Source organism: Quercus robur, chromosome 3, assembly GCF_932294415.1.
Source record: "Quercus robur chromosome 3, dhQueRobu3.1, whole genome shotgun sequence".
In the NCBI taxonomy this organism is placed as follows: Eukaryota; Viridiplantae; Streptophyta; class Magnoliopsida; order Fagales; family Fagaceae; genus Quercus; species Quercus robur.
The window spans coordinates 32,254-50,453 of NC_065536.1; the positions used below are offsets into that span (position 1 = coordinate 32,254).

General features: G+C 34.7%; 1 protein-coding gene and 1 long non-coding RNA gene across 3 annotated transcripts in view; both read right to left on the bottom strand.

Annotated features, from left to right (window-relative positions):
- Nucleotides 1-9,922: 9,922 nt before the first annotated feature.
- LOC126716558 (uncharacterized) overlaps nt 9,923-18,200 on the bottom strand; it is a 38,893-nt gene continuing 30,615 nt past the window's right edge. Inside the window, exon 3 of one of the 2 annotated variants that reach the window (XM_050417371.1) lies at nt 9,923-10,248. In XM_050417371.1, the coding sequence (XP_050273328.1) occupies nt 9,989-10,248 (260 nt within the window). In that variant the 3' untranslated portion in view covers nt 9,923-9,988. The remainder of the gene's footprint in view (nt 10,249-18,200) is intronic. The other variant, XM_050417372.1, reaches the window with a different exon arrangement.
- Nucleotides 10,399-11,257, bottom strand: LOC126716559 (uncharacterized). The gene is made up of 4 exons (XR_007652138.1): nt 11,116-11,257; nt 10,897-11,032; nt 10,610-10,770; nt 10,399-10,520 (listed from the first exon to the last, which is right to left on the bottom strand). It is a non-coding gene; the product is annotated as an uncharacterized LOC126716559 (long non-coding RNA).

Genomic DNA, 18,200 nt, shown 5'->3' on the forward strand with positions numbered 1-18,200 from the left:
AAGTGAAGGTAAGCCAAGATACTTCTCATGTTGTTTTATGACCTGGGCTCCGAACTTTCTTTGGATTTCACCTTGGATTTCCCTTGGAGTGTTTTTGCTAAAGAAGAGGGAAGTTTTTACCCGGTTTAGTTGCTAACCTGAGGCTCTCTCATAGACTCCCAACACCGTTTGAAGCTCATCACAATCCTCCATAGAAGCTCAACAAAAAATAAGGTTATCATCTACAAAAAAATAGATGGGATAGTTCGAGACCCTCTGTGCACACAAAAATCCCTTTCAAGCCACCGTTAGCCACAGATGCCTTAATAAGAGATGATAAACCCTCTGCACATAGGAGAAATAAATAAGGCGACAAGGGGTCCCCTTGGAAAATACCCCTAGAGGGGGTAATGCTACCCATAGGGCACCTATTAACCTTGATTGCATAGTTTACCGAGGTGACACATTTCATAACAAGACCTCTCCACCTTTCTGCAAAACCAAGCTTCTCCATAATTTTTTCCAACCAGACCCACTCCACCCTATCATATGCTTTACTCATATCAAGCTTTAGGGCCATGTCCCCCACCTTTCCCCCTTTCTTTTTACTAATATGATGCATAGTTTCAAAAGCTACCAACATGTTATCAGTAATAAGTCTACCATGCACAAAAATACTGTGAGAATCACTAATAATAGATAGCAAATTTTTTTTTTTAAAATCTATTAGCTATAGCCTTCGAGGCAATCTTATAGATTACATTGCATAAACTAATAGGTCTAAAATTAGTCACATGTTTTGGCTCTTTAACTTTAGGAACAAGCACAATATGAGTTTGATTAAAGTTAGGAGGAGAGATACCATGGTTCAAGAAGTCCAAGACTGTTTTGCGCACCACACATCTACATGTACTCCAAAAATGTTGGTAGAATAAAGGTGGCATACCATCCGGGCCCGGTGCCTTTAGGGGATACATTTGCTTGAGAGCTTGACAGACCTCACCCTCGTGAAACACACGAGCCAATTCAGCATTCATCTCCCCTGAAACTTTCGGCCCAACTGTATGGAGAATCTCCTCAAAGTCCACAGGAATGGAGGATGAGAAAAGATTCGTGTATTACTCCACAAAAATTCCAGCTATCTCGGCCTCTTCCTCATGCCACACCCCATTCCCATAAAAAATACCGTCAATATGGTTCTTGCTTTGACGATCTGAAGCTTTTGCATGAAAAAACTTCGTGTTCCTATCACCTCCTTGAAACCAATTTTGCCTAGCCCTTTGCCTCCACATTTCATCCTCCCTATCTAACCAACAATTAAGTCCAATCCTCATTTTTCTCAAGTCATGAATTTGGTTAGGAGAAGTGGGTTGGTTCTCCAGGAAAGCCAACTTAGCTTGTAGGTTGGCCACCTTAGCCCCCACATTACCGAACTCCTCTTTGTTCCATCTCAATAATTCAGCTTTGCACCTATCCAAGCAGTTCAATATAGCCCAATCCGAACCCAACAATTCCCCTTCCTCCCAAGCTTCCTTTACAACCTCCTCACACCGAGCATCTTTGAGCCACATGGATTCAAATCGAAACAACCTTCTTTTACTTCTCTTACAAGGCCGATTTTTTAGGTGTAGGGAGCGTTGCCCTTGGGAAAAGATTCATCCAATCTGTACTCCCTAAGGTTCTATCCAATCGATCTCTAATCTAAAAACCATCTCTTTGTTGACATAACCAAATAAATTTAGGCCCTACAAACCCTAAGTCTCTAAGAGCACAAAAATTAATCACCTCCAAAAACAGCTCCATTTGTCTTTTTGGCCTTATACGACCCCCTTCCTTTTCCGATAATCCAATGATTTCGTTGAAATCCCCAATCACCAACCAAGGGAGAGAAGAGGAGATTTTCAAAAACTTCAATTTAGCCCAAGACTCCGGTCTCCTATCCGTTTCGTAAAATGCCACCAACCAATACCCGAACCACCATCAATCCAAGCATCAATATGGTCATAAGAAAAAGATTGCACATCAATAGTTACCCCATCTTTCCAAAATAAAGCCAAACCACTACTATTACCATTGCTCGGAATGAACACTCCATGCTTTAAATTACACCTCTCTTTAACTTTATCAATCCACACTTTTTTATCAACCTTAGTCTCTATTAGGAAAACTATGTCGGGCTCTTCTTTATTCACCACCTTTACCAAGGCACGAACTGTCCAGAGGTTCCCAAGACCTCGGTAGTTCCAACTTATAATACTCATTGTGCTCGGGGGGGGGGGGGGGGGTTGCCTAGCAACCTCCGCCATTGAAATAAGTTCAAGCTTTTCAATAATCTTACCTCGCTTACGACTTGGCTCAGTGCCATCAGGCCTCTCAATGCTAATTTTGCATTTCTGCTCAACATCAATGTCCATGCAAGAGCTCAAAGTCTCCTCTACTGGTCTCCCATCCTTTCTTTGCCAGGTACCCTGTTTAACCTTGCCCATGCTTGGATTACTATCCTTCCCCACATTAGGAATCTTAGTGGTAAACTTACCGCCCTTATTCCCTTTGCATGAAATTCTATTGGTCTTTCTTTGTTTACTGGCTTCAGTTGGAACCTCCCCAAATTTAAGGCCCAACTTAGGTGAGCCACATCAAGCGCAGTCCCTTTATCTTGCGTGGAATGCACTATTTAAATTAGGATTAACCCCCCACTTCCAGACAAAGGGAAGAAGGATGCAAGGGATGGCGGTCAGTACATTGTTCCCGCAGGACCTAAGTGCTTTGAGTGTTAGGGCTTCAGTCACATGAAACAAGAGTGTCCTACATATCTCAAGAACATTGGGAAGAGCAAGGCACTTGCTGCTACCTTGAGCGACATCGAGCCTGAGAATGATTCCGACAATGAGGATGACGAAATCTTGAATGCCTTCACTACCACTGTTAATCCTACTGATGGGATTGTTAAAGATGTGGTCGAAGAAGAGGAATTGGTGAAATCTAAGTTTGAGAAGATGGATGATCAAGATGACATCCATACAGCTTATGAGAAATTGTACAAGCTTTCTGAGAAGTATGAGAAACTGTTTAGGCTAACTACCAAGAAGCTCAATGATGTGGAACTTGACCATGAGGAGCTTTCCACAAAATTTGATGAGGCTAATCAGACTATTGGAGCACTGAGGTTCGAAAACAATTTCTTGGCCGAGAAGACCAAGAAGCTTGAAGAGGAGCTGTTTCAAGTTAGAGCTCAATTGGAGAGGACTTTAAGTACAAAGCTTGATGAGATGCTTAGTCTTCAGAAATCTGCTTTTGATCGAACAGGTTTAGGGTATGGTTTCTCTTCCTCTAATACTGCTTCTACTAGTACTATTGTGTTTGTTCCTCTTAGCACTAATGTTGAAATTAAGAATAATAATGTTAAAACTGATTTAGCTAGTGAGAACTTAGACAATGGTAAATCTATCTTAGGAACACCCCCTAAGCAAGATAAGAAGGAAGCTAAGAACCCTAGGACTAAGAAGTCTAACTCTCAAAAGCCTAAACAAAAGAAGCAACATCTCTATCATCATTGTGGAGTGGCCGGTCATACTCGACCAAATTGCTATAAGTGGCTTGCCACTTAATAGAGCAATGACATGATAGCATCTGGATGCTAGAATTAGCTTTAATCCTCTCTTGCTTCCTTTGGAGATCTTCTCAAAACCCTCATGTTCCTTTCGAACTTGAACAATTTTAATTCTTCCCCCTCACAGCCGGTTCAAGGGTTTAATTAAATAAAAGGTTCTTCCAGGGTGTGAAAGGAAAAGGGCTCCAAGTGAATTCTATCACTTTTCTCTCTCTCTTCTTGTTTTTTGTGTGTGCATTACTTGTGTGTTTTTCTTTCAAGTTTTGACTCAGTCTAGTTTTTATGCTTTGCTTTGTTTAACATGTTTTTGTTTGGTTATTTTTCAGTTTTGCTTTTTTTTTTTTTTCATATAAAAAATTGAAAAAAATTTGAAAAATCAGAAAAATACAAAAATAATGTATTTTTTGTGTACATTGCAACTTGTGTACCTTAGATGGCCATTGAAACAAAATTTTCTAAACTTTGTATCTTTTGTAGCTTCGATGAGCATCTCTATGCACAAGTAAGCTTGGTGGCTCTTGTTTGTGATGAGTAAGATTAAGTGATCTCTTGTACTTAACACTCATATCATTATTTTTGACGGGAAGGACTAAAAAATCCTAAAAGAAACGCATAAATAACCATCTCACCACTATTGCCTGCCAATTATAAAATGACACCTGTATGTTTCGGCATAGCAAAAGTGCAGTATCAATGACATTTGTGTGCTTCGGCATAGTAAAATTGGATTGTCAAATGCTTACTATCATTGGCTATTTTCTTTTCTCTCTCTTATATGCCCATGTATGTTCGACTTAAATAAAAATATGCAAAGAAAATGAAAAGCAAAAAGATAAAAAATGCTTTAAATATGATTGCAAGCATGTATTCTAGGAGAGGTGGGAGTTATAGGATGTACCTCGAAGGTGATAGTCCCCATCAAGCAGTTATGATTGTGTAGGAGTTAAAGTGATTTTCTCATATCTCAATTCTTCATAACATGAATACACTTATGCAATCTTACGATGTTTTTCACACACAACACGTAATATTCTTTTCTGTTCTTGATATATGTGCAGGTACAATGTGATTTGGCCATCACAAGGTTTTACATGTGTTAATGTATGCTCACTAACCTATCTTGAATTTTTTTTTGAAATATAAAATTGGTTAGACTAGTTTAGTGTGTGTGTGTGTGTTTTGGGATCTATCTGCTTAACATTTTTTTTTTTTGTTGAGAGATGATTTTGAGAGCTTAAAATGTTGAATGGATCTTTGGTTGAGTTTCATGCTTGATTCCGTTCATATCTGTGTTTTTTTACTTCTTGAAAAATAGTTTTTAAGCAATCTCGACACCTCCTTGATACCTCCTCGACACCTGGCTTTTTGTCGAGCTTTTAAGGTCTTTTCTTATCGCAGTCTCGATAAATCCTCGATAGCTGGTGGATCGAACGAGAAAGTTCCTAGATCCTTGATAGCCTCTCGACAGTTGGTGGATCGATCGAGCTTCTCTTCTTGTGTCTTTGCTTTGTTTCCCGACACCTTCTTGACAGCTGTATCTGTCGACGTTGTTTTTCTCGACACCTACCTCGACAGATGGCTCGACACCTCTATTTGTTGAGAATTACTAAGGAGCTATATATTCATTCCTTGTGATCCGATTCTCATTTCTTCGATCTCTTTCAATCTGTCTGCACTTGTTCCTCTCCCAAACACCTTCTGTCTCACTCCAAACCTCTTCCCAAGTGATTTTTCATGCTTTTTCAAGTTTTCCTTCACTTGGTAAGCTTCTAATCTCCTTCATTTACATGCATTCATGTTTTGAAACCTAGGTTTTGGGGGTTTTTTTTTTTTTTTGAAAAATTTGGGATTTTTCAAAATTGATGAGATATTGTTGAAATTTTGGGATGGGTTTTTACTCAAATGAGTTTCAAATCTCATGCATTGCATCACATTAGCATAATAACAGTATCATCATGCATTTAGATGTGTGCAAATTAATTATGTGCCGGTAGGATTGGATTGGGCTGAGTCCATGATGCAATTTCTTTTGCATATCACATGTTCATGCATTCCCCATGCATACGTACTTTCTTTTCAATATACTTTCTATATTTGAACTGTTTGGAGCTTTTCTGATTGTCTTTTTGTTCCCACTCTCTCTCTTGTTTCCGTTAGTCGTGCCTATGGCACCTAAGCGTAAGTCGGCTACGTCCCAGAACCCTTTACGTTCTAGGTCATTGTCTTCTTCTGATCCTACTCCTTCTGACATTCGGTTTCGTGATGAGGATGCCCGAAAGGACTTCTCTGAGAAATTTTCTCGACGAGATGTTCATTCGGAATGCTGAGTCATTTTGGCAGACTTCGCCGACACTGACCTTCCCATTGTCATTCACAGTCGGGGATGGGAGTCACTGTGTGACGTCCTGATCACTTGTCCTACCATGCTGATCTAGGAGTTTTACTCCAACATGCATGGTTTCGATTTTTCAATACCTCTCTTTTCTACTCGCGTTCGAGGTACACGCATTGTTGTTACACCGTAGCTTGTTGCGAATGTGCTTCATGTTCCGAGGGTAGAGCATCTTGACTACCCCGGTTGTGAGTGTCTGAGGACTGTGTCCAAAGAGAAGATGATTTCTGCTTTCTGTGAGCTTCCTACAGATTGGGGTGATCGTCAGTTTACACCATGCTGGCCTTTTGTTAAAGGTCCTAGATTCATGAACATGGTGATGACTTTTGTTTTGCACCCATTCTCTTACTATAACTCTATCACAGAGCCTCATGCTCGATTTCTGCTTTCTTTGTTAGAGCACCTCACTATAGATTTTCCTTCACACTTTATTCTTTCTATCTTAGATATGTATAGGGATACAACACTTTATTCTTTAGTCATGTGTGTCATAGACTATGCTACCGTTAAACGTAGTAAGGCACAGTTTAGGTCTCGTCAGTCAGATTCAGCTACTTCTCCCTCCCGTTCTACTTCGTCTCATTCTGCTCCATCCACATCCACCCTCCTCTTCTTCGGGCGATGTGACTCTAGGAGACATCATGACACAGTTGCAGCGCATGGATGCTCGCCTTGATACTCTCTCTATGGAGTTGTATCAGGTGAACGTTCGTGTCAGCCGTATTGCATGACCACAGGCGACCATGGGTGGTTTTGCTCCTAAGGCTTCTCCTCCACCACCTCCTCTAGTGGCGCCTGAGTCTAAGGATGATGATGACGATGATGGTGATGACAATGATGCTTCAGATGATGATGATGGAGATGCTAGTTCTACTGATGAGATGTCTACTTAACACTCTTACCCTTTTTCAGTTGTGACAAAAAAGGGGAGTAGTCTCTGATATGTGAGAGTAGTCATTCTTAGGGGGAGAGCTAGTATAGGACATTTTTGTTAGGGGGAGTGTTGTTATCTGAGGGATGTAGTGAGGATTATTTGTATCTTTTTCTTTTATCCATTTTAGATACATTTGTTCTTGTACATGGGTCTTGTGACCATTTTTGACGTACATTGAACTTATCCTCTTTATATATGTGATTATGCTTCTTTCACCTACCCTTACATGTGTTGTTTCTTTTCTCTCTTTATGCACATGCTTCTTATTACTTGTATGCAATCTATTATTTCTGTTTCACATAAAGATGCCTTGATGAGGTTTGTTTAAATTGTTTCAGAAATACAAGTTGTCTAAGTCTTCTTGCCATAAACTCTCTTCTTGCAAAGTTTTTCAAGAGTTTGTGTTGGGATAGATTTTATTATATTCAACAAGTGAATATGAGTTGAGTGATTTATGACTTCTTTCATATGTTCTTTTTTTTTTTTTTTTTTTTGGTGGTTTTGTCACGGATTGCCAAAGGGGGAGATTATTAGGACATATGTGATTCACTTGTTAGAAACATATGTCATTATTTTATGTAATTGGAACAAAACGCACTTTACTTGTATTTGGGTAGATCTAAGATGTTTTTAATACTTCAAGAGACTGTGTTTCAAGATCAAGTGTTGAAGACATGCAAGTCTGTCTAAGATTCAAGCTGAAGAAGTGTTGTTCATTAAAGCTTGACAGCTGCTTGGCAGACAGCTATCTGTCGAGCTTTATGAAAAATAAAATTCCAGTTCTGTTTTGACTCTAATCTGGTTTTATGTGTTTAGGCTTTCTTTTCTTCTAACCCTAGACGTATAAAAGGAGGGATTTGCTAGTTTCTAAAACATAAAAGGGAAAATTACCTGGTTTTATAATTTAGTGGGACTTATACACTACCCAAGTATAAAGCGAAGAAACGACATTTACTCCAAGTATTTTTGTACGTAAAACTATATATTTATATTTATTTATTTATTTATTTACTCAAAGTGGTGCATAAAAAAAAAAAAAAAAAAAGAAGACAAATAAACAAATAAACAAAGAGCTAGTCCAAGAAAATTGTACATGAAACATTGCATTTTGCTTGGTTTCCACAATGAACCAATATTTGAAATACTGAAGTTCGCCTCCAATCAACTTTCTCTACTTTGGGGGCTACTATAATACGTCTCACTACAAATAAAATAGAAGTATCCAATTCATCCTCCTTCAAGACATCCATAGCAAAGTCTCCATAATCAAATGCATCCTCCATATGACCTTCATCTTGCTCACAAGCACTCAATTTCCCCCTAAACAATCTCCCTCATTGTGTAAACATGATGCAAAATCCATGCTCTGATACCAAACTGATGTAGGACAAGAGGGAACAAGGTAATCTAATTTAGAACAACAAGGATAGATTTGGTATGGCTTGGGTTTAAAAGAATTAGGGTTAGGTTTTGGTGGGGAATAGGTTAGAAAATAATGGGGATTATAGGGTTTCCAAAGGGACAAGGATTAATAGGGTTTAAGGAATGAAATTAATGGTAAAATTCAAGATTTGGGTTGGCGCGAACAGTGATGTGAACAGTAATCGTGAATAGTAAAATTAAAGAAAATAGATAAATTCTAGGAATCACACTTAGACTTCCAAAGCATCACACCTAGGGTTCCTTAGTATCACACCTCGAAGAAGGTTGCACCACACAAACCATAAAAGAAATCATAACTTGTAAATTCTGAAAACATTCATTAATAATCAACTCAATAGAAAGTACCGCAACTCTTTAAATAGAAGACTATTACCTAATCCTATTTGAACTAGGATTTCTTAAAACCCTAATAAGACTTGGACTTGAACTCACGCTTTTACTACTAAACCTAACTAAATAACCAAACTTAAAATAAAGCCCAAAAGAAGATCTAATGGATTGTTGGCACACCCCATTCCAAAATATTATGAAATTAAAAAACTGCTTTTGATACATAAAATCAAATAAAATCAAATAAATCTGTCTTCCCATTGCCTCCTGTATCAGCAAATTAGTGGTTAATAGAACCTTAAATTGAGGTTAATTAGAAGCTATAAAATCTTCGAAAGCTCTAGGGTATCTTCATTATACACATTAACCTAAAGTTGAAGAAGAAAAAGAAAAAGAAAAGTGCAGGGACGGTTGAAGGCATCAGGCAGTAGCTTGTGTTTAGGTAATCACTCCCCAGTCTTGATAATGGCAGATCTATAATTTTTATTCGAACTATTGTCATATAAATATTGGTCTACGATTACATTAAGAATTGATAGAATTTCTGTTTGACTGTATTGCTGCCAGGATTTAATTTGGTTATTAGAATTTGGAGTGTGAAAGATTTTGGTTTGAAGGACTAGACAAGACTTTATATACTTTGATTAAATTACTAGCCTAAGATTGAACCCAAAGAGAACCATCCGAAGATTGCGTTAAATGTAATAGGAAGCCTTGTAGTTGGTTTAAATTGATATTGATATATTGGTGTTGCTTTACAATAACTAATAGGTATATTAGGATTTAACGTTTCTAGGCGTGGGTAGTAGTTCTACCGGTTTTGTAAAGCTATAAAATCTTCGAAGGCTCTAGGGTGTCTTCATTGTACACATTAACCAAAAGTTGAAGAATAAAAAGAAAAAGAAAAAGTGTAGGGACGGTCGGAGGCATCAGGCAGTAGCTAGTATTCAGGTAACCATTTGTAAACACTTACATTTATTGTTTGTATGTGTTTTCAAATGGTTTTTAAGAATTCGTTTTTGTTCATTTAATCAAGCAATCAGTTTTACAGGTTGTCAAGCACACATACTGCACAATAATCCCATATTTGACAATGAAATATTAGTATTACCAGACTAGATACCGAGTGACTTTCAAAAATTCATAAGCCGAACCGAAAGTACAAGAACACTCCCAATTACAATAAATTTGATTCAAAAGTTAAAAGAAGATAAAATAACACTTAACACTCCAAATATAATCCAAAACAATAAGAAAACTCCAGTTACATTATACTGATATTTGATTTGAATTTAAAACTTCAAAGACTGTCCTCTACTTTATCTCCCTTCTTTAAAGCACAAAACCTACTTACCAAAAATTTCTCAATCTCTCTGTTCTCATCACTTATGTAATAATTAGCCCCACGAGTCTTTATAAAACTGGTCATACGCTGGCAAGCACCTGGATCTGGTTTAGCGCCGGCATCAAAAATGGCCATGATAGGAACCTCTTTAGCAAAACGGCCACCCCGCTCGTAGGCATACTCTACCATTTCCCTGATTTCTTCATCGGTTGCCCCTGTCACAACAAAATTGTTTTCCTTTAAGATTTTCTATTTGCACAGGAAGGACGACTTCATCGGGCTCCTAACAAAAGTAACACTTTTCAAATTGTACACTGAAATAAAGTAGTAAATATTAAATACTAATTTTATATTCGACTTTCTCACCTCTAAAGATTTATTCAAAAGGTCTTTGGCTGATATGTTGAGTAATTTTTCTGCTTCTGAATCAAATAAAATGAATGTGGCCATTTCTGAGCTATCTTTAACCTTTAATTGAATTCTATACCTGATAAAAGAAATGACATATATAACGTTAATATCATATTATTTGTTGTGTATTTTAATATAAAAAGTAAACATTTTCATTTTGTGTACCTTGGGATTGGGAAGCATGCCTTTTTGTTGCAATTGTCGCACCATAAAAATTCATCTTTTGAGTTTACCTTTCTACGACATACTTCGCAAGAGATAAAGTACCAACCATGACGATCTATGTCAATGTTTATAATCTTTCCTTCACAGGTAAAGATCGTTTCCTAGAAATTGAATTTAATATGAATCAATTTATAATTTTATAGTTAAATTTTGTAAAAGCAAGTCTAAAATATATAAAGCAATGTTAAGGACACAATGTTATTGTTGAAGGTATATTTTTTTCTGACCTTATTATCAGAGTCCCACATAACTTCTTTTATTTAAGTTATAGTTCTTCTGTTGATGTTCATCTCTTCTTCAATTGATACTTGTGGTTTGAATTGCTTGGGCATTTGTACTATTGGTTGGTTATTTTCCACCAGCCTATTATATTATATAAAGATATTAGACATAGTATTGTAGACTGTAAATATATTAAAAATGTGAATCCAAAACAAAGCACTTACTGATCTTTGAATTCAGCAGTCTCAGGAATGTCCAAATCAATATAAACTCTTGTTCCACTTGTTGACGATAAGTTATACTCTCCTGGAATGCATAGGATTCATTAGGAAAAAAAGTACATTGAAGTTTCAATGAAATGATTACTGTAATCAGTGAGAGGTCTAGATTAGAGGGCATAGTATGTTGTAGACATGTACAATACAGAGGTAAATAATCCAACTTTGCCATGGTAGATAGATGCTAAAGATAATGACACTTGAGAAAATGTTTGTCACATTTTGAAAACCAATGGATCCTAAAAACCATGCTCTTGAAACGGATTAAAAAAAAAAGGAAAAGAAAAATATCTTTCAACAATGAAAAATGTAAAGGAAGGGAATGAATCTCCCAACAGTAAGTGATGAATACCTTTTTAATTCTTATACATTGAAATGATTTTTCTCTGCTCAATAATTTAGAGACAATTATCTTGATTCATTGGATGCTTACATAATAATTTAGCCAAAATACTTTGTATTTCAAACAATTGGATGATTTCTTATGTAGTTCAGAAGATGGTTATAAAGAGAATTAGAAAAGAGAAATGAACTTGCCTTTAAAAGTCTTGACAGTCAAACATGTAGCTATTATGACAAAAGGGCCTGGATTTTCAGTAAAGAAGCTCTCCTCAACTTCATTTGCAACTGATCCCCAAAGTGTAAGCTTTATTTCATGTCCTCTGTCAAAAATTTTCAATGTTACAATGTAAGTTCATATAATATAAGTGCATGTATTAGTTTATCAAAAATAAATAAAGAAATAAAAAGTGCTTGTATTGAAAATAATTTCTTTTTAAAAAAAAAAAAAAAAAGACATACTCTATAGTCATGACATTTATGTTTCCCATCAAGACATTTGATCCTTTGATGCAAGGTTGCTCAATCGGTCCAACACCAATCACATTTGCAATGATATCTAGGAATGAAAAAGATGTGGATGTAATTATTTTCATATATAACAATAATATAATACATAATTATTAATAAATTTAATATAACGCATAATATATATAGAGATACCTGATAGCTGGACATGTTTATTAACGCGTTCATGTATTTTATTGTAGTCAACAAATTCGAATTTATGACGCGGTATATCAACATCAACCTCCTTTATTTCCTTAATGCTAGTTTTCAATGTGAACATGATCTTGATGTCATTGTCTACTGGTCTATACAATGCATTGCCATCAACCACTTGAAAATAAGAGAGTTCATAAAATTTTCCTTCTTGCAGAAGAGGCTTGAACTTTTTAGCAATATTATTTTTAATGATTACATGTATTGAATTATTCTGCAAGTAAAGTGCATCAGTTTTATATAGATAGAGTTCATGGTATATATAATGATCAAACAATATTAAAAGCTATAGAAGAAAAACAAACCTGCTCATCGATTAAAATCATATCTAAACTAATAATATCATTATTTTTTGAGTTGATTGCATTCCACATCCTTGATATTCTGACCTTGACTTTCCAATTTTCTTTGTGTTTGTCTATACAAAGCTGATTAAGGAGAGAATATTGCATCATCTTGGATCCCTACCTGCATAGATTAATAAATTTGAAAGTTTATAAAAATTCTCAACTCGATTTAGATACTGCATAGAATAAAACAAAACAAAGCAATATAACAAAGACATCAAAAAGTAATTAGCTTATTAAAGATAGAAAATAGTAATTAGCTTGTATTCAATTATGTTATAGACATGAAATTTAACAAAACAGTAAGCATATACGAAGTGCATAAATCAATTTGGAGAAGATAAATAGAAAAAAAAAAAATATGTATATATATATATATGAAATTATGTTACCTTTATTAGTTGGTTTCTTGAGTCAAAGATTGGTAAAAACTTCTTTATACACAATATTTTTTGTTTCAAACTTTTTTTCAGTGTCATCGTTAATGATGAGGAATTTTAGGCCATTTCTGCTTGTAACTCTAGACACTGCAACGTACAATTGCCCATGACTAAAAACAGGTTTTGGCAAATACACTCCAACATGTTTCAATGATTGTCCTTGGCTTTTATTTATAGTCATTGCAAAGCACACTGAAATTGGAAATTGTCGTCTCTTTAAAACGAATGGCCATTTTGAATCACTTGGAGATAATGTTATTCTTGGAATGAACACACGTTTGCCTATATTAGTGCCAGTTATGATTTCTGCTTCTATCACCCATGTAGTCAATCTTGTTATTATGAGTCTTGTTCCATTACAAAGACCTTCATTCTGATTCAAGTTTCTAAGCAACATTACAGGCAAACCTATTTTTAATGTCAGTTTATGGTTTGGCAATCCTGGAAACCTCAACGTGTTCAAAAATTCAACAGTATATAGGAGATCTTGGTCAGGAACATTTGAAGAAGCCTTGCATATAGAATCTGAACTTAGATATTCATGAACTTCTCCATTTAAGGATGACACAATATAGTCATTTAGTTCTTCTACAACTTCATTTGTAGGGGCAAGAATTGCCCTATCCTGTAGGTAACTTGGATCTGTGTATTTATTTTTCCAAACCTGGATATGTGCTGTCAATAATATCTTGCATTGGATTCTCTGAAGGTTGGATAATCAAATCACTTGGAATTGAAATGTTGTAATCCCCATCTCCTTCTCCCAATTCACCATTACCTATTTTAAGAATCCACTCACTAAAGTCCTTTATAGATGATGTTTCTATTCCACTCATACCGTTTTGTAGAAGCCTCATATTTGTTTGGAGTTTAAAGACATTACAATCATTCCATAGATATGACTTGCTAATTGAGGATTGGACTATATCTTCTCGTCTTCCCTTTCTCACAACTGGAAGTATTTGTCGAAAATCACCCCCTAGAACTACAACTTTACCACCAAAAGGTTTTTCAGCATTTTGAGGATCTTCAATTTGTAGTATATCTCGTAACGTGCGGTCAACAGCTTCAAAACAATTCCTATGTGCCATCGGTGCTTCATCCCAAAGTATTATACTTGTTTTTGAGAGAAGTTCCGCTGCTTGTGTTCTTTGCTTTATGTCACAGGTAGAGTCATTATTTACATTAATTGGGATATGAAATCTTGAGTGAGCAGTCCTTCCACCAGGAAGCAACAAAGCAGCAATTCTTGAAGACGCAACAGCAAGAGCAATTTTGCCTTTTGATCTTATACCAGACAGGATGGTTCTATAAAGATACGTTTTACCCGTTCCACCATGTCCATAGACAAAAAACATTCCCCCTCTTTCAGTAGCAACAGCTTCCATTATAGAATTGTAGATTATTCTTTGTTCATTGTTTAGGCCAGAAATTAGGATCTCATGTTCTCTTTTCAGACTTGATACATCATACGACATTTCTTCTTGAATAAGTCTATTCCCATTCTGAATAAGATCCATATTTGGCTGGGGCATTTGTGGGTAATCTCTAAGTGATCTTCCATATTGTTGGAGGATTTGTTCGATTTCATACAATCCATAATTTCTCAATTGGTCATCTGATAAAATTAGTTCTTGGAATTGGAGGATACGCCTTTGCCTATTTAGTATATCTTCTGTAATCAGTTTCCAGTTGGATTCCCAAAGACTTAATGGATCAGCTACCTCACAGAACAATAGCATTGTAACAAATAGTTGACGCAATTGTTGCCCACTGGCCCAATTCGAAGCTTCAATTAGGGAATCATGCCATTCTTTGTCATCATCAAGAAGTCCAAGTGCATAACAGGCTTCCTTATAAGTTGGATAAGTAACATCATTTATAGTCTTTAATTCTTTAAAGTTTCTTGGACCTTTGACAATGTTAAGCAACATTCTCAAATAAAACCTTTCACCACTTGAAGGATGTGTGTAGTACACTCTTCCAATACAAATAATATTTTAAAAAGAATAATTTTATAAATTTTGTTTATATTGCATATTTATTTATGATAATTTAAAATATTATTTCAAATCCTATAACATTAGATCTTTCACAAACTATAAACAAAAATGTAATAAAAAGAAATTAAGATAGCATCACTTATATGTGAAGAAATATTTAAAAATATGTTTTCAAGGGATACATACCTAAATAGACAATTTAAAAATATGCATATATTAAAAGACAATTTAAGTTCATGTGTACTTACAAGGGATACATACCTAAATAGTTCTTGCGGTAGAAATAAAAGTCTTATCTTTGAGATAAAGAACTAATGTAAACAAACTAACCTTGCATAAAACAAATTAAAAAAGAAAAACATAAAACTGATGTCACGGGAAATTCAGCCACATAGTATTAATATATAAATCTCTTAAAACCTAAACCTAAACATAAGGACTAAATATATAAACAAACTAACCTTACAAAAACTGAACTTTATAAGCTAAAATCTATACCGTGTATTGTAGATCTTGAATGCTTTAGGGCTTCCTACGTCTGGAGAGAGAGAGTTTGTAGAAACCGTGGCTTTATATTTCTTAACTTGAAAGAGGGGTAAGGTTGCTAGGGTTTTGTAGATCTTGAATGCTTTAGGGCTTCCTACGTCTGGAGAAAGAGAAAGTTTGCAGAAACTGTGGCTTTATATTTCTTAACCTGAGAGAGGGGTAAGGTTGCTAGGGTTTTGAGGAGTTATAATTTTTATTTATTTTTTATTTTTTATGCTGACGTGGAAAATTGTGGTGCCAGCAAAGGCTTCGGTTTTATATATATATATAGATTATAATAATAATCTATATCTATATTATCTATATTTTTTCTATATAAAACTGAAGCTTTTGAAACTCTCACAATTTCTCACGTCAGCATTTATTTATTTATTTATTCTATTTTTTAAATTTCGATTTTTTTTTCATAGTCTTTTATGTGATTGACTCTCTCTAACCTATACGCACTCTTAAAACCCAAAACCCTAACCTTTGACCCCTCTCTCTCCCTGCTTTGTCTTAGGTCCTGCCGTTTCCCCTTTCTCTCTTTATTCCTCAAACCTCTCCCTTACAAGCCATCCTTATTCACTCATTCGCTCTTGCTTTGCTCGCTCTTCGCCGATTTCAGCTATTTTCTGGTAATCTATATGATTTCACATTGGATCTGAAATTTTCTACTTTTTTTCATTAAAAAATATACAGATTGCATCAGATGGTTAAATTAGAACTTTGTTTCAGAAAATTAGGGTTCGTTTTCTTCTTCTTCTATTTCTTATTTTTTGAGATTTTCAATCAAAATCGTATAAAGTTGATTTTTTTTTTCTTTATCAAACCTAGGGTTCGATTCGATTAATTAGCAATCAATTAATGCTGAGTACTTTAACTTTTTTTTTTTTTGTGTGTGTTCAGATCTATAAAACTATTTGTTGATTTGAGTAAAATCTCTATGGATTTTCAATGGACTAGAAATTTAACTAGGGTTTTGTAAATTTTGTAAATTTAACTAGATGTATTTTCTTTTGGGGAAAATAGAGATTCTAATGTAAAGTTCACATCGTTTCTAAATCTCTGTAAGCTGAAATTTTTATTTTAGTCTACCACCAACAGTATCTAAGTTTTTAGAAGTAGAAGTTATGCCAGAATGTTCAAATTTTTTAATGTCAGAGCTCAAGCTCCAGGTATAAAGTTTTACAATGTTTTCATCACCATAGAGTAGCCAAGGTGTAGTAGCCAACTCTATTTCCCTTTGAATTATACCCCCCCCCCCAAAAAAAAAAAAAAAAAAAAACTCTATTTCCCTTTGATTTGTATTCTTTGAAATGGGAGTGTATACATCTTTTAATTTTTCCTCTCTTTTCCTTTTCTAATAAAATTATTTACTTAAAAAAAAAAAAAAAAAAAACTAACTTATCATTTGATTCAAAAAATTATTTGCTAAGATGTAGAAGAATGGTAATAATTTGAAATACTTTAGGGGAAGTCTCAAACTTGACCACAGGGTAGGGTGTTTCTAAATAATGTCAATGGAAGAACCAATGTGGATTCTCTTTGAAAAAAATAGAAATAAATTCATACGGTGTGTAATTGTATGGAACTTGCTATTTAAGTGAGTCTCTATTTTAATTTGTTTTAATACTTGGGAGTTAAATACAATTTCGTTTTATTATTATTATTATTTGATTTAAAAGGCAGAAATTGTATTACTATCAAAAAGAAAGTTTGAAAAGTATAACATAGGAACGATCCAAGCCAATGCAGTGGCTTAGGTTCCAGGAAAAAAAATATATACAGGGAAATAGATAGTATGACCATGTCAACCAGTGGTTAGATGAACTCCAGTAGACATATATTTATATATTTTGTTTGTATTCATATTTTTGATTGAAAGGTCAATCTCAGGTTTGTTTTTTCCTATCAAATTGAGATAGATGTCCACTTCTTTAGTACTTTCCACTCTTCTAACAATGGGCTCTTCCTCCTCATATAAATGGATCGTGAGTAGGCAATTTTTACATTTAAGTATAATATGATTGGACATTTATACTATTGCGCATTTTGAGTCTAATAGAAATTCTTACTCTCCCATCCCATATACCAATTTTACTGTTTATTTATTTTGTTATTAAATTGTTTGCTTTCTTACAAATAAACAATATTGGATATGATATTGATAGTTTGCTATTTCAGTAAAGCACTGATTCATAGCTTTCATATATATGAATGCATGATAATTATTGGATTAAATCTTAAATAATTGTTGATGCATTTGTGTCACTTGGATTGAAGGTTCAAAAAAGTACATTTTCGAGGTATGACTTCTTTGGGTGTATATTTTAAATTTTTGAGAAGAAAATCATATTGACAGATTAATTAATAAGAATATATTAGTAAGTGCATTTTTCCATAGAGGATGTATTATGTATATTGGAAGCTTCAAGGAGGCTGAAAATAATTATAAATGAATCATTAAAATTCCAATAGTCAATTTGTGTTTACAAATCAATACATTTTTCAGGTGTTTGAGAAAATTATGATCTATGTTCAATTGAGATGAAGATTACAAATAAATTGAGCATCCCATTTTAGAAATTGGGCCAACATGTATTTGCTTTTGATAATAATCTCTCCTTTTAAGGTTTTTGTTTGTTTGTTGA